Source organism: Fusarium sambucinum, chromosome I (genome assembly GCF_050947815.1).
Source record: "Fusarium sambucinum isolate potato_lamoka chromosome I, whole genome shotgun sequence".
NCBI classification, from domain to species: domain Eukaryota; kingdom Fungi; phylum Ascomycota; class Sordariomycetes; order Hypocreales; family Nectriaceae; genus Fusarium; species Fusarium sambucinum.
Genome location: NC_139294.1, coordinates 3,840,370 through 3,862,468, shown reverse-complemented (window position 1 = coordinate 3,862,468; position 22,099 = coordinate 3,840,370). Strand labels below are relative to the sequence as shown.

At 49.0% G+C, this 22,099-nt stretch overlaps 8 protein-coding genes across 8 annotated transcripts; 6 read left to right on the top strand and 2 right to left on the bottom strand.

Moving 5' to 3' along the window:
- Positions 1-908: 908 nt before the first annotated feature.
- On the top strand, positions 909-2,183 carry FSST1_003973 (transcription factor IIF subunit TFG2; the record flags this gene model as incomplete). Its single annotated transcript, XM_083230103.1, has 4 exons — positions 909-1,172; positions 1,235-1,520; positions 1,584-1,786; positions 1,842-2,183. 4 exons carry the CDS (start codon positions 909-911, stop codon positions 2,181-2,183), a joined length of 1,095 nt encoding a protein of 364 aa, XP_083087403.1.
- Positions 2,184-2,791: 608 nt separating this feature from the next.
- On the top strand, positions 2,792-3,610 carry FSST1_003972 (HAD-like domain-containing protein; the record flags this gene model as incomplete). Its single annotated transcript, XM_083230102.1, has 1 exon — positions 2,792-3,610. The coding sequence occupies one exon, from the start codon at positions 2,792-2,794 to the stop codon at positions 3,608-3,610; it is 819 nt and encodes a 272-aa protein (XP_083087402.1).
- A 545-nt stretch (positions 3,611-4,155) lies between these two features.
- On the top strand, positions 4,156-4,563 carry FSST1_003971 (uncharacterized protein; the record flags this gene model as incomplete). Its single annotated transcript, XM_083230101.1, has 1 exon — positions 4,156-4,563. The coding sequence occupies one exon, from the start codon at positions 4,156-4,158 to the stop codon at positions 4,561-4,563; it is 408 nt and encodes a 135-aa protein (XP_083087401.1).
- Positions 4,564-5,594: 1,031 nt separating this feature from the next.
- On the top strand, positions 5,595-7,732 carry FSST1_003970 (uncharacterized protein; the record flags this gene model as incomplete). The annotated part of the gene is made up of 5 exons (XM_083230099.1): positions 5,595-5,891; positions 5,942-6,009; positions 6,057-6,217; positions 6,268-7,052; positions 7,112-7,732. The coding sequence occupies 5 exons, from the start codon at positions 5,595-5,597 to the stop codon at positions 7,730-7,732; spliced, it is 1,932 nt and encodes a 643-aa protein (XP_083087400.1).
- Positions 7,733-10,050: 2,318 nt separating this feature from the next.
- Positions 10,051-12,276, top strand: FSST1_003969 (glycoside hydrolase superfamily; the record flags this gene model as incomplete). The annotated part of the gene is made up of 4 exons (XM_083230098.1): positions 10,051-10,976; positions 11,031-11,147; positions 11,198-11,321; positions 11,380-12,276. The coding sequence occupies 4 exons, from the start codon at positions 10,051-10,053 to the stop codon at positions 12,274-12,276; spliced, it is 2,064 nt and encodes a 687-aa protein (XP_083087399.1).
- Positions 12,277-12,985: 709 nt separating this feature from the next.
- FSST1_003968 (uncharacterized protein) lies at positions 12,986-15,224 on the bottom strand (the record flags this gene model as incomplete). The annotated part of the gene is made up of 3 exons (XM_083230097.1): positions 12,986-14,797; positions 14,851-15,117; positions 15,183-15,224. 3 exons carry the CDS (start codon positions 15,222-15,224, stop codon positions 12,986-12,988), a joined length of 2,121 nt encoding a protein of 706 aa, XP_083087398.1.
- A 780-nt stretch (positions 15,225-16,004) lies between these two features.
- Positions 16,005-17,965, bottom strand: FSST1_003967 (6-phosphogluconate dehydrogenase; the record flags this gene model as incomplete). The annotated part of the gene is made up of 4 exons (XM_083230096.1): positions 16,005-16,880; positions 16,944-17,499; positions 17,569-17,601; positions 17,952-17,965. 4 exons carry the CDS (start codon positions 17,963-17,965, stop codon positions 16,005-16,007), a joined length of 1,479 nt encoding a protein of 492 aa, XP_083087397.1.
- A 2,791-nt stretch (positions 17,966-20,756) lies between these two features.
- Positions 20,757-21,809, top strand: FSST1_003966 (uncharacterized protein; the record flags this gene model as incomplete). The annotated part of the gene is made up of 1 exon (XM_083230095.1): positions 20,757-21,809. One exon carries the CDS (start codon positions 20,757-20,759, stop codon positions 21,807-21,809), a length of 1,053 nt encoding a protein of 350 aa, XP_083087396.1.
- Between the last annotated feature and the right edge of the window lie 290 nt (positions 21,810-22,099).

The window sequence follows — 22,099 nt, the reverse complement described above, 5'->3', positions numbered from 1 at the left end:
GGCGCCAGAAATGGGAAAGTAAGATTGTAAGAATGGACCAAGTTGTGAGAGAAAGGAGAGTGATTAAATGTAGGAATCGGCGATACAGTTGACAAGCATGGTTGTGCGGGTTATCAACACATTGCTAATTGGAATCTTGTAAGACTTTGTTGTTAATAAAGGGTTGTCAGAAGTCGAAAGGATGGAAAGTTGTTGGAGGCTGAGCCACGACGTAGTTGTCGAGGATGTAATAGGCGAGACGTCTTTTTGGCTATGGGGTGCAGCTTGGGGAGCATGGGTCTTTACTCTATTGGTTCAAGTGCAGGATGACTTGAGAAAGAAACAAAGAGGATCTGCAAAAAGATGACACAAACCAGCGTGGAATATGAGTGGAAACTAGGGGGCTGTATGTTGCAATATTTTATTCAGAGTTTAGTGTCCACTCAAATAAGTTGAGTTATTTTAGTAGCTTTAGATGATCTCCACTTAAAGACATGGCCCATGCATATGTTCTCGGGCTTTGTACGGACTGACGGAGTAGGTTCTCTCATGTAGGTAGTCCTACTCTTTCGCCATCTAAAATTGCTACCCTGTAGCTATACGTTTTAATTGTTCTTCACGTTGCAATACCGGCTATTTTCATAGTGCAGTAAGAATTAAATTGAAATACATATGAAAGCGTAGTTCTTCTTGAAATAGGCAGTGGCTTTTCTTTTAAATGTTTAACTGTAAGGTGTGGAGTTGCTCTTTGGAGGCCAAGGTTATGACAAAGTACAGACAAAGACAGGGCCCGCTTTAGTACATTTTTTAGCTCCCACTGCCTGTAGTATACACTCTTTACCTTAGTAGTATCTCTCTATACCTACGTTGTATCTCTTTCTGCACGCGCCCGTCACCAACCACAAACTTACCTCCCACATCAACTAACCATGGCCGAACCATACATTAAGCAAGACCCTCACATCAAGCCTGATCCCGATGCACCAGCCGAGGAGGACCTATATGAAGATGCTGGCGACCTCGAGTTTTACGACAAGAATGCTGGCGCTTTCGAGACGCTCTACCTAGCGCGCGTTCCTCGATACATGTGGGAAGCTTGGTACAAGCTCACTGAGCGACTGGGCGACGACGATGAGATTCAAATTGGCACTCTGCGAACGTGGACCGACCAAAAGCCAGATGGCACTTCGGACGTATGTTCTTTACCCAGGCAGGCAAGGAAGGCATGATGATGGCATCATACTGACACGAATAGACCAAACTTCGCATGCTTCTTTCTTCCAACTGCCCCGAGCACCAAGTGCTGCCTCGCGAATATGACCTCGAAGTCCTAGAACCCAACGTCAACAATCACTTTATCTTCAGCGAGGAGGATTTGCCCGGTTTCAAGGCGCGGAGCAAGGCGCGACAAGATGCTGCCGCCGCCGGCATTCCCGCCTCATTGCTAAGGCAGAAACAAGCCAACAACAGCAATGGACCAGACAAACCGAACTACGACCGCAGAAGCCGATACCAGCCATATTATCGAAAAGCGGTTCCTAGTAAGTGCAGCCGTGGATGCTTTGCGATAGACTAGAGAATGGATGGCTAACCTATCACGACAGAAAGGACAAAGATCTTTGGCAAGATTCATTATGATGTTCGCGTGGAACCTCGCGACATTAGGGAAGAGGAGCGACTGCTTCAGCAGAAGTTGCTAGACGCAGAGGCCAACAAGTCCAAGCTCCGAATTATCAGCCGAAACGCAGCCTCATCTATTGTCGCTCCTGGAAGCGCTGGCGCAGTCAGCTGGGGTGGCAGCTTCATCGTAAGGTTTTCTCGCTCTTTGATTTCATTTCAAGCCATATTGACAAATCTCGTAGAAAAACACTCCATCTACAGCCAAGCCAAAGAAGGGCGAGGTGTTCAAGGCCGCCCGTATCCCAGAAAACCAGCTTCTGGATCTTATTTTCGAGTGTTTCAGGCAGTATCAGTATTGGTCTATGAAGGCGTTGCGTCAGAAGCTCCAACAGCCTGACCAATACTTACGTCAAGTGCTTGAGAAGATTGCCGTCCTCAACAAGAGCGGTCGATTCGCCAACCATTACTGTTTGAGCGATGCTTACCGCGACAAGGGTGGCGCAGAGGCCCAAGAAGCTGCTGCTGAGCCCGCTGACGACGATGACGATGATGAGGAGATGGAAGACGTGTTGCCAGCTTCTTAGTATCGCTGCTCCTCACGCCCTAAGACTGGGCAGATGAGAAACAAAAGAGGTAGAATTTGATTCAGAGAGTTGAGTGAAGGATGTCATTTAATGCGGTGTTGCAATGGATTCAAACAAAGCATAGGGTTTTTTGGAGCGTGATACCCTTTTAGTCTATAGATTACCAGAAGTAGTCAATCGTTTAGCGAACTGCCTTTTACTGTTGCCATTCGCTTGTCACTGTTGTCTTGTATCCGGCCTTGAAGCTGTATAAATAGTAGTTAGTAGGTAGAAAGCTTGGCCAAGCTACTACCTACTACTCTTGTTGCTTGGTTGTTGTGATCCACTCACTCTCAATATTTCGAGAACAACTACGTAATGATCTTCCCCGCAATGACTACTACTAAAGGTAGCTTTCTTTGGTAGACTCTAAACTGATCAGAGGCGCATTGCAAAAAGCTATAATAATATTGAGTCAGCTGCTGGCCTCCAAAAAGAAGCTGATTTCCAGAATCTTGACTCAAATGCTTATGCTCATAGCACTTCTCCACTTGTTGATCATCCCGGCAACTTCGCTTACAACAACAACCTCAACTCAAGACTACCTTTACTACTCTTCTTGCTACAATATGCATCTGGTATTCGACTTTGACGGAACAATCACTCAGCAAGACTCGATTGGGGAGCTTGCCCGCTCAGCCATCGAGATACAACGGAACAGGAAAGGCCATGATCTCCAGGCTTCATGGGACCAAGTGGTTCAAGCCTATGTTGCCGATTACAGACACTACAAGGAGAATCACCCATCGCCAGAGGACACGCGGACATGCGTGGACCAGGAGTTTGACTTTCTTTCGGGTATGAAAGACGTGGAGGAGGCATCGTTGCAGCGTATTGCCGAATCACACATCTTCGAAGGCTTGGATGCTGAGACGCTGTCGCAAGCGGGAGCCGATGCTGTCAAAGCTGGGAGGATCAAGATCAGAGATGGTTTCACGGATATAATGAGATTTGCGGCGGATAGGGACTGGAGCGTGAGCGTTATATCAGTCAACTGGTCTCGTTCCTTTCTTCGAGGTGCTCTATTACCACATACGCTCGACATCATCGCCAATGAACCAGCCCTGGACGGGACGATCACCGGACCCGAGTTTTTCGACGGGCGAATGACAAACGCAAGGGAGAAAAAAGAGGCTCTGAAGCATATTATCAAAGAAAAAGATGGAAAAGTGGTTTACTTTGGGGATTCGACAACGGATATGGAGTGTTTGCTCGCAGGAGGCGTCGTAATATCAGACGATGAAGAATCTTCTTTGTTGAAGGCATTAAGGAGAATCAAAGTCAACGTTCCACATGTCGGTGAGAAAAGAGAGAAAGACGGTAAAGTGAAATGGGCAAGAGACTTTCGAGAAGTGTTGGATAGTGGACTGTTGAATGAGCAGTCATAAGTTAGTACCAACAAGTCAAAGGACACCTTGTTTTAGTGAAAGACTCTAACCTTGAAGATCTTGTTTCTCTTTGTTTCTAAATTAAATGTCATTAGTGGACGTACATATTGAACAATGCTCAATGTGCATGAATTCGGGCACGGGTGAACCTTGTGGTACTGCACAGCAACGTGAAATGTTCACGCCAATGATGAGGCTAGTGCAAGAGTATATTGACACTGAAATGAGGTCTATGTCGACAAAGTAAAAATTTAGACAAAAAAACGAGGTTTTCACTGCATAGAGGGATAGCTTTGTTTACCTGTTGACGGGACTGCCTGTACATAAAGAACATGATTCACAAGAATCTGGTTTCTGTGAATACCAACACAGACCAACTCTTCACCATCTTATTTGATGGTATAAGAAGAAAAGAGAAGAAAAAAATGATACAATGCTCGATTCTCTACTAGATTCCGTCCTCTCCAACAAAAACCGATCCAGACGAAACCAGTACCCACCACTATTGATAGTTACATCACTATCATCGCCAACCAACCATCAGTATGTGCTTATATGCCCGCGTCGTCTTCCTCTGCGCTCACGAGCGCTGGGGTTTATGTGTAAAGAAGTGCCAGACCGCCGAGAACTTCCAGGCGAACAAGGTCGACCAAGACTGCTTGGTAAAAAGCCCTCACGTGCCTACATCGCGAAAGTTGCAGAGAAAGTGTAGCAGCTGTATCGTGATGGAAGACAAATTCGGCCAAGCTAAGAGGAGCATTGAGGATGTCAAACTGGCGCTGAAGAGGATTGGAGAAGAAACGAGGAAGAGAAAGATGGAAGGGGAGAAAAAGAAAGAGCAAGAAGAAAGCAAGGCAAGACCAGCTGTGGGTGTGGATTGTGGTCCTGAGCTCGGGGTTATCAGTGAGGAGGATTCTGAGATGGGAGATGGGTCCTCCTGGGCGAGTGGTTAATGTGCATGTTGGATATGGATGGTGAGGATACGAACAAGCGTTGTTTGCTTATTTCTTTGGCTTGGAGGATGGAAAGGAAAATTGATACCCTGGATTGTATAGAATTTGACCCTAGAGTTGACAATTGAGTTGGTTAACTAACAGATTCGTCCAAGTTGATTATAGGCTATTATGATCATTTGTGATATTTCGTGTTTATCTCAACGTTGGGCAGCAAGGCTGTACACATTAACATGACTCCTTATCTTAATCCGGTTATCTATGCGAAGAAAATGAGTCTCGTGATGTTGGTTCCATGGATGTCAACGTCAAATGTCACTTTACCAAAACCTGCGCCTCAGCCCGTATTTACGCCCGAGATAAACCCAGAACGGCAACTCGCTTACAGATACAAAGAGTTCCCCATATGTCAGCCAATTGGTGTACAGTATGTCACTACTTCCTTGATCTTCTGGAACCCTTCTTCTATCCCCCGGATCTAATTCAGCTCAGCCACCACCGAGATGCTCCGATCCCCCGTCCCCGGGTGGGTCTACCTGTCATGCTCCCGGAGGTTCTATCGCCGTCCTATTCGCCGAGCCGACATTATCTGACGGATCTCTGGGCCGTGGAAAGGAACATGAGACATTCTAGAGTCTCTCAATGACCCCATGACGCTACTGTGCGTTGCCTGAACGCATGGGGGAATAAAGTCGGGCTCCCACTGAACCAGGCACCCTGGTAACAAGTCTCTTGGCAGTCAGCTCGAGAGGAGAGACAATTCACCAAAACTCATACATAATAAGCTCGACCCGCCGCTGGACGAATAATGTCATTTCACTACATGCAGTTGGAAAGGAGTTTACATACCTTGTTCGCTTACATTGATCCCCCCACCGACATTACGGACAGTCCCAAGCTTAACTTGACATCCTTTAGTCAAAGATTCTCATGAACAGCGACTTCTCGACCCCGTTCAAGAGGGTCGCCGTTCTTCTCAAGTCCCGCAAGACTACGTTGTCCATCTCGGGCGGCGGAGCGCAACCGCCCTAATGGGGTTCGTCCACCACGGCCTGGATTTGTTCAACTACGACCAAAAGGTCTGTTCTAGCCAAGTCTTGATCACCGGCGACGACACTCCATCAAACATTGAGTACGATGAGTATGTTGTTTACAAACCTCCAGAAGACTCTGGCCCTGCGCCTGCACCTGCACCTGCACCTGCCACTCTGAACCATCCTTGGGTACAAGATGATGAGCATATCACTCACCACTTTACCCGCGATGATACTCCCGGGACTACCATCTTTGATCTAGCATTTCGTCGTGGATATATGCTTGACCGAGAAGTTAGTATACGACAGCAAAATGCGAAATAAGTTGACTAATTATTTTCAAGGGCACTTTTCGAAAGCCAGGCGTCGATGAAGCACCATCAGCTGGCATGGAAGGCCGGATTCGCAGAGTGTAAGTCTAAAAGTTATTGCTCAAATCTATCTTCTAACCAGTCGCAGTATTTGCTTCAAGCGTAAAACCATTTATGATGGTAACCGTGAGATTCTTAGCATGACAGTTAACGACCTTGCGGCCATGAATCTTCACCCTGCTACTCTGCAGTACTCAACCCGTACCACTACAGAATCTAGATTCTGGTCTAAAGATAGATCTCAGCTGAGTAAGTCCACTTGCAGTTGTAAGCAGACCATCTTCTAACGATGCATCCAGGCATTATTCTCGCCTTTTCAGAGATGCCAAAGACGCCTTGTGACTTCCTTTCCATGACTTACAATGTTCGTGAACGCTCGGCTACCATCTTAGTCCGTCAGTCATGGGAGCCAAGACGCCACAACATGGACGACCTTGACGAGTACGACCATCGTCTGGAATCTTGCAGGACTCACTGGGCGCATCCTCTCATCACGCCAGTTGTGCTGCTTCAAGTACAATTCATGCGTTGCGAAGAGGCTGTCAGCGAAAACAACTCCAACGTCGCCCACCTGGAATACGACGTCAGCAATATTGCTGGTTTCGATGCAACAGACACTGGGAGGCGCCTCAGCAGGACCTTCAGTAATGGAAAAGACGGAGAGAGGATCGCATGGGGGCCCATGACAATGACAAAGCTCATGAAGAGAGCACACGAAGTTCTTAAGGATACCATCAAGCTTCTCGACACCATTCGCTGGATGGAGCGAGCTATCAAAGTATTGATCCTAGCTGGCGACGAACTCAACGAGCGAATGGGAAACAGTTTGTGTTTCGGCCAGGATCTCAGTATGCTGAGCCCTAACATCTTGGACCCTTCAGGAGGACCTCCTCCAGTCAGTCCGGTTCTTCCACCTAGACAGCTCCCCAAACTTCAATTGCCAGACGAGATCACCGATGGCGATTCCCTGGGACCTCATTGGCATGAGATTAGACAGTATCTTGATGGATTGCTGCGTCTATGCATGGGCCTCGAAACTGATAGACGCATGTCAGAGGCTAGATGCCGTGCTCAAATCGACATGGTAAGTACCCAACCACTTCCCCTTTCGCCCAAACAACATGTACTCATTACATACTACAGATCTACAGTAAGATGGCACAAGAAGACAACATTCTGAATGCTCGGATGGCTGTAGCGTCCTCTCGTGATAGTTCCTCCATGAAAGCACTTGCCGTCATCACCGCTGTCTTCCTCCCCGGAGAGTTTCTCGGCACACTCTTCGGCATGTCCATGTTTGACTGGCTCGGCCCAGATGAAGAAGACGACGACGGCTCGACCCCCATGACCAACGCAGTGAAAGTAAACCGATTCGGGCAGAATTTCTGGTACTACTGGGCCACGGCCGTGCCCCTTACCATCATGATTCTCATCGCATGGCGAGTCTGGTGGGTTAGCCAGGACCGTTACTTCCGACGCCATCTATCCCAGGAGCTCAGCGAGGAGAGGTACTGGACTGCTGATGGAAAACCTCGACAGCTGGAGCGCAGTTTCCTCTGGGACTTCTTTTATCTTTCCGCGAGGCGGGATGAGAAGCCGCGTGCAGTGGCGGCGGAGGAGCTGGCTGAACTTGAAACTGTCAACTCTACTATGAAGGAAGGCTACGATGGTGTGCTGCCTCGAGCTACGAGTGTGAGGCAGAGACAAATCCTTGAGACAAGGAAGTGGAGTCTTCACCAGAGGGGGGTCAATACAGTTGTATAAGCTATGGTTGCTGTAGCTGTGATGTTGATGGTCGAGCATAATGTGTGACATTTACGAGTTTGCGATGAGATGTAATTAGGATACCTCGAAGTTCTGCATTTATTACTAACAAATTGATATACATAGTTTCTTTAGAACGCCATCCTGCTACACTTATCTGAAATACCATATAGTTTGCTCTTGATCCAAGACAAGACTCTTGAATCGTCAAGTCATATGCTGTTGGCAGAGAGCACTTTCACCACCTCGACTTGGAATGACCCATGTTAAGCAGTCTATCATATGATCACTCATACGTATGGCGATCCGAGTAATAAGTGAAATGACATGACATGTACACATGCACGATGACATCAAATAATGTTCTGTAAGCTGGCAGTTGCATATCTCCTTGAAAAGAGTTGCGTTTGGTGCCTTATCCATACACGACAGAGGCTGTACATAACTGAAAAACGGGGCATGACCGATGTCTTGTATCAGGGATAGACAGCAAATTTTCGATGCGAGCGGCTGATCGGAGGGTTTCTAAATCACAAATTGTGGGCAACTGGAATGTTGATTGCCAATTCGGGTGCCATCTAAGGGCATCGCGATGGCTTCACTAGTTTAGTCTCAGAGTCGCTAGTTCAGCCATAGGACAAACAGCACGGATTAGTAGCAGGCAACAGAGGAATGGGAAAGAAAAAAGTCTGTTGATTTCAAATCATCAACGCTTGGACGTTGTGGAAGAGGCAGAGTTGGCTGTAGTATCTACGTCCAACCGGTTTATACCGTTGACAAGTCCAGAATGAACCTTGGCGACGCCTTTACCAACGTTTGATTTCTGGATCATGATCTAGACTCTCAAAACTTGATGTCTTTTGTTTTCTCGGGATTGTCTTGTTGCAGACAAAGACATCGTTGACAAGTTGTAATTGTGAATCATTAAAGGGGTGTTTGCGCCCTTGACGTAGCGGGAGCGCAAGGGGAGCCTTAAGACAACAGGCGGGAGCGGCGTCTTACATGCCCTGACAAGGGCCGAGAGCAACAATCAATTGTTTCTCTCCCTTTCTATGTTCTAATATATAGACAATAGACAACTTGGCGATTATCCTTCAATTCTTCCCTTTATTTTTGCAGTTAGATAGAACAATGAGTCAGCAGTCATTAACGTCGAATCAGACAAGAATGATCAATGGGTCAGGAACAGGAACAGGACAAAATCGATTAAACGAAAGGAGGCTTGCGCAGGAACGACTGCCACTGCCTGTGTCGCCTAAACTCTATCTATCATCTCATCACCACCACCCACTAACACCAGAATCGCCCAACATCACCAGTATCAAGCGCATAGAAACTTATTCTTCCCGTCTCACATTTCAAAAGTCCTACGTCTTAAACTCTGACCATTCTTCTCTAGTGTCATCAAAACCACTGGTTCCAGACACTAAGCGCATTCCTCGTCAGGGTCCCAAGACATACCAATCCCACGTTTTTAGGACCTTGTGGCGTTCATTAAGCTCAGAAACCTTCATCTTCATGTCTCATTCGGCGTCCAGACACCCTTAATCGAAAACGGAATCCCCTAGATGGGGGGTCGACGATGCTTTCCGTAGCATGCTTGGGCGTCGTCTTCCGACTGATGCGCGTCCAGCGTACGCTTTCGTCAACATGCTATACTCCTTCAGGGTCGACTACTTATCCTGAACCGACATAGATCAAGTGGCGTCCCTTCATCATGTCCAATGTAATAAATTTGCCTCGATTCCCGTGTCTCACTCTTTTGACTCCCCTTCTCTTCCCATTAATCTCACCCTTGAGCCATTCCTTTCCCATCACTATCCAACCAACGTCACTCGTTCCTTACAAGTCTTCTATTTGATTCTCTTATAGTATAGTGTGTTCTCATCCTCCGGTTCCGTCACCCTGGTTTCTGTCTCACTACCAGCCTGCCTTCAGTATCTTGTCTCAGCTTAAACTCCCTCACAAGACCTGTTGAACCCCTTGAACCACTTTCTGAACACCATCTCACACTTCACGAGGTGTCACTCCTTTACAATCACCTTGTGTCATTTGCTTATAAGAAGCATTAGCACTTATCTTACTTCCATCTCGGCCTGCCCTCACCATCCATCTCACAGACTTCCACAAGTCTGAAAACGATTGCACTCAACGACAGACCGCTTTTGCCCTAAACTATTCGAGTATCTGATATGCTCAACCAAATCTTTCTCATTGCACCTCTCTTGGTGCAAGCAGCCTTGGCTGTCCCGTCAGTGGAACCCAGACACCAGCACCTTCATGGCCACATGGAGCACTCACACGGTACCAGGACCACTATGTCAACTGCCGTTCGTCGTCAAGCAGAACAAACTCTCGAGGCAGCGCCGCAGTTCATCCCGCCCAAGATGCCGTATGCGCTCAAACCTCAGACCAAGGTAGTCAAGCCTACTGCTGCAGCTAGTAATGACGACGACGACGATACAGTGGCTGGTTTCATTCCGCCCAGAATGCCTTTTAATGCAAAGGCTGTTCAGCAAAAGTCAACCAACGAACAGGCCAGCCCCCAAAGGCTCGCTTCAGTTGCCTCTCTCAGCAACAAGAAAACAACTGCAAAAGACACAAAAGATACAAAGGACAAGAAGGACACAAAGAATTCCAAAAACACTAAAAACACCAATGCCCAAAAGCTTGCACAAGTTCAGAACAACGACGATGACAAACTGCCTACCTTCATCCCACCTCGATCACCTTTCCGAGGTCCCAAAAAGCCTCAGCCGTCCCAAGCTGTCCCTAGAGACACAGTGCCCGAGTTCATTCCTCCCCGAAACCCTTGGGCTCAGTCCAAATTCAACACACGCTCAACAGACAGCGATGACCAGGATGATCCTGAAGAGACTACTACCTCTGATTCTGACCAGGCGGCGTCTCGAATCGACCTTCTAAAGCGTGATGACGAAGATGAAGGCGACGAGCACTTCTTGGAGGAAGATGATGACGAGTTCAGCCCTTCGGACTTTCCCAACCTTGATGATCCTGAAGATGACGAGATTGTTGATGCCTCGATTCAAGATTCCGAGGATATCCCTGCTGTCAACATGTCAGAGCAGCAGGGAGAGCCTGAGGGTGGAACAAACACCCAGGATGATGGGAACTCCAAGCACTACTTTGGTGGCGACTTTGATGATGAGGACACTGAAAACACTCCTACTCGTCTAGAAGCTCGGGGTGTCGCAAAGCGCAACATGCTTTACTTTACGAACTGGTGAGTTCTTGTCCATCTCTCGGTTACTAGTGGGTGCTAATAATGAAGAACTAGGGGTATTTATGAGAAGGAGGGTGGTGTCAAGGGATTCCATCCTAAAGACCTCCCGGTGAATGAGATCACGCACGTACTTTATTCTTTTGCCAATGTAAATGCAAAAGATGGAACAGTGTAAGTATGTGTCAGCTGTAACTACGAATCAGTTACTAACAAAGGGTCAGGGCATCGTCGGATCCTTGGGCAGATGTCGAGAAGCAATATTCGGGCGACACTGGGGGTGGAAACAACGCATATGGATGTGTGAAGCAACTGTACATTCTCAAAAAACAGAACCGCAATTTGAAGGTAGTTTTACTACAAAGCACCGATATTCTAAAGTGAAAATGCTAAGATGTATAAACAGGTGCTGCTTTCGATCGGAGGCTTCAATGGAAGCCCTGCACTCGCCTCTGGCGTAAGTACACAGAATGGCCGAAAGCGGTTCATCTCCACTGCCGTCAAGCTCATCATCGACTGGGGATTTGATGGAATTGACATTGACTGGGAATACCCGGTCAACGCTCAAGAGGCTCGAAACTATGTTCTGGTACTCAACAATCTTCGGAAAGCTCTCGACAAATACTCGGACGACAACAAGCTTAACTATCGCTTCCTGCTCACAGTCGCTTCACCCGCAGGCTCGAGCCATTATAACACGATGGACCTCAAGAACATGGACCTCTGGGTTGATGCCTGGCACCTCATGGCTTACGACTATGCTGGCCCATGGGACTCTACTACTGGTCACCAAGCCAACGTATTCGCGTCCAAGAAGAACCCTCTCTCTACAAAGCTCAGCACAGATGCGACTCTTAATGACTATATCGCTGCTGGGGTGTCTCCTAACAAGATTCATCTGGGCATGCCTCTCTATGGCCGCTCCTTCTCTAACACAGCCGGTCTCGGCAAACCTTATTCGGGCACTGCCGGCGACTCGGAAGGAATCTACTTTCTCAAAGACCTACCTCAACCCGGAGCAGTGACTACCTTCAATGCAGATCTTATGGCCAGCTACACATATGATAAGACGAAGCGAGAGCTTGTGACAATGGATGATCTCAAGTCAGCTCAGTACAAGGCCAGCTACATCAACCAGCGCAATCTTGGTGGGGCTTTCTATTGGGAAGCCCGTGGTGACAGAGTTGGGTCAGCAAGTGTTGTTGCTGGTGTCAAACGTACCCTTGGCACGCTTGAGCAGAGAAACAATCTTCTCAAATACCCAACGAGCATGTACGACAATATTCGGAACGGTATGCGTTGATATGGCGCAATGCACTGACTATTTCCTTTGTACCCAAACTTTGTACGGATATCTGGGATGGTTTGGAGTCCTGGTTCAGTTTTCATTTGTTAAAATTGCTTTATGGGATGTGACTGGGATCATGTCACTTGTAGACTATAGATAAAAAAGCCCTCGTTAGATAATAACATACACTCAGTCGTTCTTTGAACACGTTTCCAATTATCACACTAGGTTGAGAGGATAAAGAATAAAAGACTCAGGTGCTACCTAGTCAAGCACATCAAAACATGAATGTCGAGCCTCGTCTCTTGTGCTTTCAGCAGAAGCTAGATCTGGACACAGATGACGGGCTGATGTTCAGCAGTGTGGGCATAATTGTGGAATTTCGTGATACTGTATTCTGGTATTATCGTCCTGTCAACTATTTTCACTACTCCTCATCTACAACTCTTTCTACACCACGCAGGCAGGGGTAGTCTGACGTACTACAGCTAGCCTCGATAATGAAAGCAAGGATCAAAAAGGATTGCAAAAAGGATTGCAAGTCCAGAAATCAACCTTTGCCAAAAAGAAAAGGGACAGATTACAAAAAACTCCCATGATAACAAAAGACGCGCCATTCTCCGACGTCTTGACCCATTTCCCATCTTTACTTTCAATACTCATCTCCTTCTCTCTATTCCGCAAATTGCTTCTCCTCGTCGTCCGTGTGAGGCCGAGGGCGTTTCTACATGTCTTGGCCCTGAGGGGTCCCGGAAGTGTCAACACCATGGAAGGCATCGCCGAATGCTGAATCGTCCATGTCCATGCTTAGATCGAGGCCTTCGCCTAACTCGCCTGCCGAGCCGTCTAGCGTTGGGCCGTCGAAGCCTGCGAGAGCATCACCTGCTGTATCGAGGTCACCCAGGGAGCTGAAGTCGTTCTGATCAAAAGAGACAGAGCCTCCAGGTGTTCCAGCGGCCGGTGTGGCACCTGCAGAAGCGGTCTTTGCTGCTGACTTGGAGGAATCGATTCCTGGCGCAACAGGTGTATTCGCGTTGACGGAAGCGGTGCCTGATCCAGGCTGTTGATCAGCCTGTTCGTTTGACTGGCCATCCTTCGGCACGACCACCCAATCTCCGCTACCGGTTCCTTGATCAGGGGCTGTGGCATTCGAGTCCTTAGGTTCTTGTGTTCCGCTCATAGTCACATCACCAACAGGAGCGGGTGCAGCGTTGGCGTTAGAGGGGGTCCCAGCTCCAGACTGATTAGCCGACGCTTGGGGCTGAGGAGTTCCAAAGGCGTTCAGGGGTGTAGAGGTGTTGGAAATTCCAGTGTGCATCTGGTCTAGCAGTCCAGCAACGGTGCCATCCATATCGATATCAGACTCACCAATCATGATACCGCTGTTCTGCGAGCCAGACTGTGAGGGCTGGCGAGATAATTGTGGGTTACCGGCCTGGACGGGCTCTGGTGCTGGTGGCTGATAACCTCCATCTTGAACACGAGACACCGTCGGCTTGGTTTCAACCTTTTTACCAGTAGCATTCTCAACCTCAGATACTATCTGTTCGACTGTTTTCGTGCTAGTGGGACGAGGGGCTGGGTCCTCGTCATGGGGGTCTACCTTGCCCTCAATTCGCCAAATCTCTGTGCCGGTGCCCTCAATAATATTTCGAAGCTCCTTCTCCTTAGTGTTAAGCATAGAGTTCTCCTTGAATTTGGCGAGAGCTTTGGCATGCTCGGTCTGCATCTTCTCGATCTCGGACTTGGTGGACTCGATGTGATTATGAACTCGCTTTCGGAATTCTTCAGCCTTGTCAGGGTCCAGGCGGCCGATGTAGGGCTTTTCAGGCCCTGATGTGAAGGCCTCAACTCCTTGGGCCGGGAAAATTCCTTCTGTCAGCGATGCTAATTCGCCCTTGAAACCAAGATTGAGGTCTGCCGGGGTGATTTGGCTTATACGGTAAGGAGACGAAAGAATTTCCTCCATCCACTCGTGGTTCTGTTGATATCGGCTTAACGAAATCTCTCTAGGGGTGAGATGATCAAACATATCACCCCTGGAGACATCTTCTTCATCATCAAAAGCAGCATCTGCCTGGGGAGCTGGTGGTAGAGGAGCCTGACCACCCTGACTCGCCGCGTGTCTCGGTCGTTTGGTGGGAGGACCCGGCGCAGGTTGTGTAGGATATGCCATCTGCTGGGGGACACCTCGGGGAGCCATTTGGGGAGGCACAGCCTGCCGTGTGAGATCTGGCAGCTGGGGCCAGTTGACCCGGTCGGACAACATGAATTCCTTGCGGCGGATCTGACCAGCACGTTGCAAGAAGTGGCGCTGCTGCATAATATTGTTGACTCTCTCATCGAAGGGAATCATCGCGACAGGGACTCTGTCATTGGGCTCGGCAGGCCCGTAGTGCACGATAAACAGACCGACGTCTGGTTGAGGAGGGTTGGGGTGGCCGGGAATGGGGACTAATCGGCATCGTCGACGGGCGTGGAGAGCGTATTGTTCACCGGGGAAGTAACCGGCCTTTTGGTAGTAAATTTCAAGCATCTGGGAAGATTTAGCATTCGGTCTCCTCATTGCACCATTCCATTCGGCCTTACCAGTCCGTTACCCAGGTCATGCTTGTAGACCTGCTCTGGGGGAGCCCACACATAACCATCTGTCGCGAAATTGGTTGCCAAGCGTTGAAGGGGCTGCCAGGTCAAGAGTATTGTGCCGTCGGCGGGCTTATCGAGGTATGTCCAGAAGAAAGGTGCTCTGTCTCGCGCGACTTGCGGTGCGCTCATAAGCCACTTGGCAACCTCGTTCAGGTCAAGCCGGGGCATCACCGGGTATCGAAATGACGATATGAGATGGACATGGGGCATCTGTAAACCTGTCAGAGGGATGTTGCGACGATATTTTCCATTGATGCGCGGGGGGCAGAACATACGAGGTCCTGAGGAACGCCCTGGCTAGGATCTGGTTGAGCCATGCTGGGCGAGCGTCGCGATGGACAATTGTTGGTTTCAAATTACGCGATTGATTGTCTGTACAACTGCGCGTTGCAACGCCTTGGCCGATATTACCGTCGATGGGGCGATTGAATTTAAAAGATAAGGGAAAGTCGTGGCGCATTCAACGATATGAACTGCGACGGAGTTGTTTGAAGAGTGATGCCCTTACGCGGCTCCAAACTTCTCGCGACAAGGCTGAGAGTATGCCACCGGCCAATGAGAACGGCCTGACTCTCGTGAAGAAGAGTGGGTCTCTTGACATTCACGTCGAAATGTCAAGATAGATGACACTCTAACATAAAATAATCGAGCATTTTCAAAGAAATATTTGATAAATATTTACAGATAGTTCAGTCATCATGTGATCAGAAAATATCACTCAACGAATTTGCGATTGTTTATTGGTGTTCAATCTCGGTCATTATAAAATCAAGAGCAATGACCATAATTGTATCCCCTGTAGTAGTTGCATTGATTTTCTTACAATAAATCAGCATTGTCACTTCTTTAGTAAGTACAATATTATTTGTAATATTTTTTTATTTCTCTGTTGGGGTTCTAAACACGAACCCGCATGTCATCACTGAGCTTTCTAAATCCATACCAGCTCATTCATCATTATCCCTGCAGCGCCAGCGTTATTCCTGCGTTCCTAATCACGGATTCTTTTTTTATAAGACGCAGCTATCGAGCTTCGTACGGCCCGACGGTATTCATTTCTTAACCTATCATGATTCCTTCTCTTTACCCTGGGCCGTTTAAGCCTGGTAAGTAGAGGCGGAGACGTTACCTCCACGACCAGTCCAGTTGACGTGAATGTCCTGGCCGTTGGGGTACTTCTCGCTAGCGTTCTCGGGCTTGATGCGGAAGGTGTGGGCACCGAAGTAGTCACGCTGAGCCTGGAGAAGGTTGGCGGGGAGGTCCTTGGTGCGGTAACCGTCGAACCAAGACAGAGCGGTAGAGAAGGCGGGAGTAGGGATACCAAGGAGGGCAGCCTTGGCAATAACGTCTCTCCAGCCGGGCTGAGCCTTGTGGATGGCCTTGTTGAAGAAGTCGTCGAACAGGAGGTTCTGGAGGTCAGGCTGGCTGCGGTAGGCGTGGGTGATGTCCTTGAGGAAGACGGATCGGATGATGCAGCCACCTCGCCACATAAGGGCGATGGAAGGCTTGTTGAGCTTCCAGCCGTACTCGCGGGCAGCCTCCTGCATGAGCATGAAGCCCTGGGCGTAGGAGATGATCTTGGAGGCGTAGAGAGCCTGCTCGAGGTCGTCGATGAACTGCTTCTTGTCACCCTCGAACTTGGTGGTTCGGCTGACGAACTCAAGCTTGGAGGAGGCGGCGGCACGCTCGTCCTTGATGGCGGACAAGCATCGAGAGAGAACAGACTCGGCGATCAGAGTGACGGGCATGCCGAGGTCGAGAGCATTGACAGCGGTCCACTTGCCGGTACCCTTCTGGCCGGCCTTGTCGAGGATCTTCTCGACGAGAGCAGTGCCATCGTCGTCGTTAAAGTACATAATGTCACGAGTGATCTCGATCAAGAAAGAGTCCAAAACACCCTTGTTCCACTCGGCGAAGACGTCGCCAATCTCCTTGCTGGAGAGGCCGAGACCGCGCTTCATGATGTCGTAAGCCTATAGGTTATGAGGTTAGTATCCACATTCCACGATCCAGGTCTTGGGGGCGGTTCTGTTTACCTCGCAGATGAGCTGCATGTCACCGTACTCAATACCGTTGTGGACCATCTTGACGTAGTGACCAGCACCCTCGTCGCCAACCCACTCACAGCAAGCATCGCCATCGCTCTTGGCGGAGATGCTTTGGAAGATGTCCTTGATGTGGGGCCAGGCCTCCTCGTTACCACCGGGCATGATGGAGGGGCCGTATCGGGCACCCTCCTCACCACCAGAGACACCAGAGCCGACGAAGCGGATGTTCTTCTCGGCGAGGTACTTGGTGCGGCGGTTGGAGTCGGGGAAGTGAGAGTTACCACCGTCGATGATGATGTCGCCGGCGTCAAGGAGAGGCAGGATCTTCTCAATCCAGTCATCAACAGCCTGGCCAGCCTGAACCAGGAGCATGACACGGCGGGGAGACTTGAGCTTGCTGACGAACTCCTCAACGCTGTGGGCGCCAACAATGGACTTGCCCTTGGCCTCGTTCTCGAGGAATCGGTCGACCTTGGAGACGGTTCGGTTGAAGGCGCAGATGGTGAAGCCGTTGTCAGCCATGTTCAGAATAAGATTCTGTCCCCTGTGAGGCATGTAAGTAAGTACAAGCGGTTGCTGGCTGTGCCAGAATTGGATTTGGAAGTTTACTTACATGACAGCAAGGCCGATAAGACCCAGATCCGCGCTTGGAACATTGTTAGCATTCGTCGCATTTTTGGTCGCATCAGAACTTGAGGGTGAGGTAGAAGAAGTGTTGTGTTGTTGTTGAGGGGCGCCCAGGTTGAGGTGAGCGAGACGAGCTCTACCCCAAGAAAAGAGCATGAGCTGTGTTCATGATGAGGAATCCATCCCATCCACCACAACACTCCATGCGAAAGTCCATCATGGCGGTTGCCTCATTCTCCTTTTTAGTCCCTCAGCCAGCGCCCGGAGAGTGCGGGAATGAGAGAATGAGAGCATCGCCATGAGAGAGGCATTGGAGGGGTGGTGGGGTAGTGTCAAGAGGTAGGAGCGAGAGGGGAGCTTCAAACTTACACAGGGCCAGACATGATGGGCTATATTATGTGATGGAGGGGTATAGGTGATAGAGTGGAATGAAGTTTGTGAGGATGAATGAAGAAGAGGAGGAAAAGAAGGAGGAAAAGGTGGGAGGAAATGCAAAGTTCAAGTACTGCTGTACGGATACAGAACCTGGCTTGGGGGACTGGGCCTTGGGACTGATGAATCTGATGGATGTTGTCACACCCGTGCTAAAGTTGGGCACTCGGTACCTTGTCCGCAAGCATGGGAGCATCAACACAGGTACCTCCATTTTACCTCTTGGACCACCTTTTTTTTCTGCGACCGCTTCGCTCAACTAAGCAACAGCTCAAAACCAACCCAATACAATTGGCATAACGCCAAGAATGGTGGAGAATCCGCCTTGATTGGCGGGGCCTTTGCTAGGTAAGTGCGTATCGTCATCGTCACTTCTCCCTCGTCACTGCGCGGTGCGGCCGAGAACGAACCTGGTGATGGATGTTTTCATCCATGGCATTGAATTGATTGTCAGTACTAGTAGTGCTGTATCTCGACTGCCGATAATCGAGTCCAGTGTCTTTCTCTGTCGATGATTGAGGGACCGTAATTGTACATCATCAACAATATCCCTCACCATCGTTACCAACTTTACTCATACACATTAGCTGATTGTACATACATTTTCTAACTCAAACTTTTGTTCAATTCCTCAGCATCCATCATGATGACTGAACTGATACCCCTCCACTTCCCTGTGCCTGCATACCACGTTTCATTGGACAATCACCTCTAGTAGGGGTCCATCAGCCAACGGACACCAAGTTCCAGAGATAGTACATGGATTTTCCCTCACAACATTTTGGCGTTAGTACTATCAACAGCACTGGAAACAAGCCCACCTAGCATTTTACCCCTCCAGGTCCCGGGCCCCTCTGCGCCCCTCAGCTCCAACGTTATGACGACTCTGCGGTGCTGCTGCGGTCTTACCCCCAAGATGAACCCCAAAGCTTACCAAGATTTTTGAAACCGTGACACAAGCAATACAAATCTCGTACAAACCGAGCCGCATATCAGTTTTGGTCTGGCTTGCCATCCGTGGCTTCCGTTCACAATCCATCATGCAAATGCATCCTCACTCGCTCGTTGCTACGGACGAGACAACTTCCAGCCTTCTTTGTTCTTCCTCTGTTCATGCCATGTTGTCCGAGTGTTGGGGTCCACAGTCTTCCGGGCCCCGTGTAATAATCACTGCCGTACCAATTGACTTCTCCATAGGTCGGACAATAAACCGAACCCCAACGCGCCTTAGCCTTCACAAATCCGTACCGATGCCCCCGAAAGGCGGATACAGACAAATGGAAGCCCAGAGAAAAAAAAGGCCGCATAGGTAGGACTCAGCCGTCAGCCAGTACAGGTGTACTCTCAACCCAGGTGTACGCTCACCTCGACTCAGCCTGCCCGAATTTCTAGCTACTCCACCGGACATTGGTCCGGCAACAGGTACCATGGCGCGGTATAAGCGCCGATTCAATGTAGACAGTCCAGCCTCGCTAGAGTCCGAAGTCGCTCATGACGAAACATACAAGAAACTCACTCATGGATAACCCAGAACGAGACAGCCAAGCGAAACACGCCTCAACTTTCATCCATCTACTTCCGTGACGGAACCCCCAAAGCCGTCTTGGGTATAACTAACAGCCCAGGACAATATCTTCATGCCATTATGCTCGCCTGTCAATCTCGAATGTTAATTGACTCGGCTTGCAAATGCGAAACCCCAGCAAACCATTGTGCATCGCTGCATCTGGATAATCACGTCTCAGGTTCCGTTGCATTGGTTCGGTCCAAATTAGCCGCCAGCTTCTGCCGCCCAAGTCGGCTCGATAACGGGTCAATTCCATCCTTTTAACCTCATCCCATGCTCAATAAAAATTACGGATCGATATCCAGATAACTCACTACCAGGAGATGCAAATGCGCCTTTTTTCTCAAGTCAATCGAAACTTGCCAAACCTGGACATGGAATCATCGTCGACCCCCACACACAGGCGAATAAAGCCATGGCTTTTGAATGATTATCGGGTATTCAAAACAGTCATATTACTTGGTCGCTCAATCGTCAACAATCAGCATGTGCTGAATGGATTCTGGTTACAGAAATGGCGCATGATAGGTACGACGATGGGATAACCCAGATTGGTGAGCAACGCCATTTCCCACACCGCCCTCACATGAATTTACGACTTTACTCAAAGAGACTTACTAGATATCATGAGGCGCATATTTCTCCGCATCTAAATGTTCTATAAACCTTTTTGTGAAAGTTTGAGAATGATGCATAGCCCGTTCGTGGGGGTTAACCTAGACTGTCAATGCTTGGTGTTTCTGATATCAGAAGTCACTGTCCACAATACGGCAGGCAAGACAGTAATGAACCCCCCCAACTGTTATGGGTGATTTGGCATTTCTAAATTCGCATTCTCACGTTTCTGAAGTCACCTTACTCAACATGAAGTTATAATAGCATTAACAATCAAGACACGTGATTAAGAAATTGACCCACTTGAATCGATCATAGCAAGGCTGATATGAATTAGCCCCAAAAAAGCAGCCTTGTCAATATCCATTTTCTTCAATTCTCATCCAACCACACCATTATCACCAAAATCGCGTTACACCGTCGTAACGTGCGCGCTATCAAATCTTCCAGCAACAAACTGTAGAAACTGCTGAGAAATCTCTGGAAAGAATAACTTTGAGCAGAACTTGGCTCAAGGTACGTTTTTGCGCAACACTACACCGCCTTGTTCTGTATTCATCATGGCGTACCCTCCCCCTCCAGGCATCAGCAACAGCTCTCTCCCACCGAGACCTCCCGCCTCCAAGTCAGGCTTCAAGCCCGCTTTCTCCTCTGCGGCACAGGCCGCCTCGAAGCCTGCGTACTCCAACGCCCCGCCGACGTACTCCGGCCCTTCGAGTTACCCAACTACCACCGCTCCTCCCACAGCTCAGTATGGCCCGTCATACTCATCCTACCCGACTACTGCTCCCGGCGCGGTGAGCTCGGCTGCAGCATACTCATACCCTCAACAACCTCAGAGTCACGGTCCACAGAGTTACGGCACACAAAGTTATGGACCTCAAAGCTACGAACCGCAAAGCTATGGCGCAGCACCACATATTAAAAATCCGTTCCCCACTCCAGGCACAGCCGGGCCAGAATATAACCCGGAGATGGCCGCGCAGATAGCTCAATGGCAAAGTGCATACTCGGGCACTCCAGCAGACAACAAGGACAAGACTGCCGGTCCTGTAGGACCCCGAACCGACGGCCAGTCTTCCGCAGCAGCAGCGGCCACTGCTGCGAACCTGGAGCGCAAGAAGACAGTCGTCCGCGAAGGTGGCGGTAAGAAATGGACTGACGACAGCCTTCTCGAGTGGGATCCTGCTCATCTGCGACTCTTTGTCGGTAACCTCGCTGGCGAAACCACCGACGACGCTCTCCTAAAGGCCTTTTCGCGCTGGCAGTCTGTGCAAAAGGCCCGTGTCATCCGTGACAAGCGTACATCCAAATCCAAGGGTTACGGCTTTGTCAGTTTCAGTGATGCCGATGATTTCTTCCAAGCCGCCAAGGAGATGAACGGCAAATACATCCAAAGCCACCCTGTGACAGTTCGTAAAGCCAACACTGAAATCAAAGTGGCCAACGTCAAAGAGAAGGACAGGAACGGAAAGAAGAATAAGAACAAGAAGGGTGGCCACGGTGGTCATGGCGGCGGTACTGGCTATGAACCAAACTTGGGACCCCAAGGTGGCAGCGGCGTGGTCAAGCCTGGTCAAAAGACCAAGAATGGTCTTCGACTCCTCGGCTGACCTGTGTCTTTTTAGCCAGAGGGAAAGATCCCGTTCGGTGTTTGGTGTTGAGAACTACGTATGACGTTCGGCATAAGTTCATTAATTCAAGGCCTGGTTGATACTTTATAAGCAAATCAATTCATCAGGTGGTAGTGTCATCGCAACAGTTTAGCCCATTGACATAGCTATTAAATTATTTAAAATTGTCAAATAGCCACCAGTGGCGTCTGAAAATACTACACCGATTTGAAATACTTGCGACTTATGAGAGATGTTGAGTTGGCCTCTTGTACGACACTGTTGAGTTC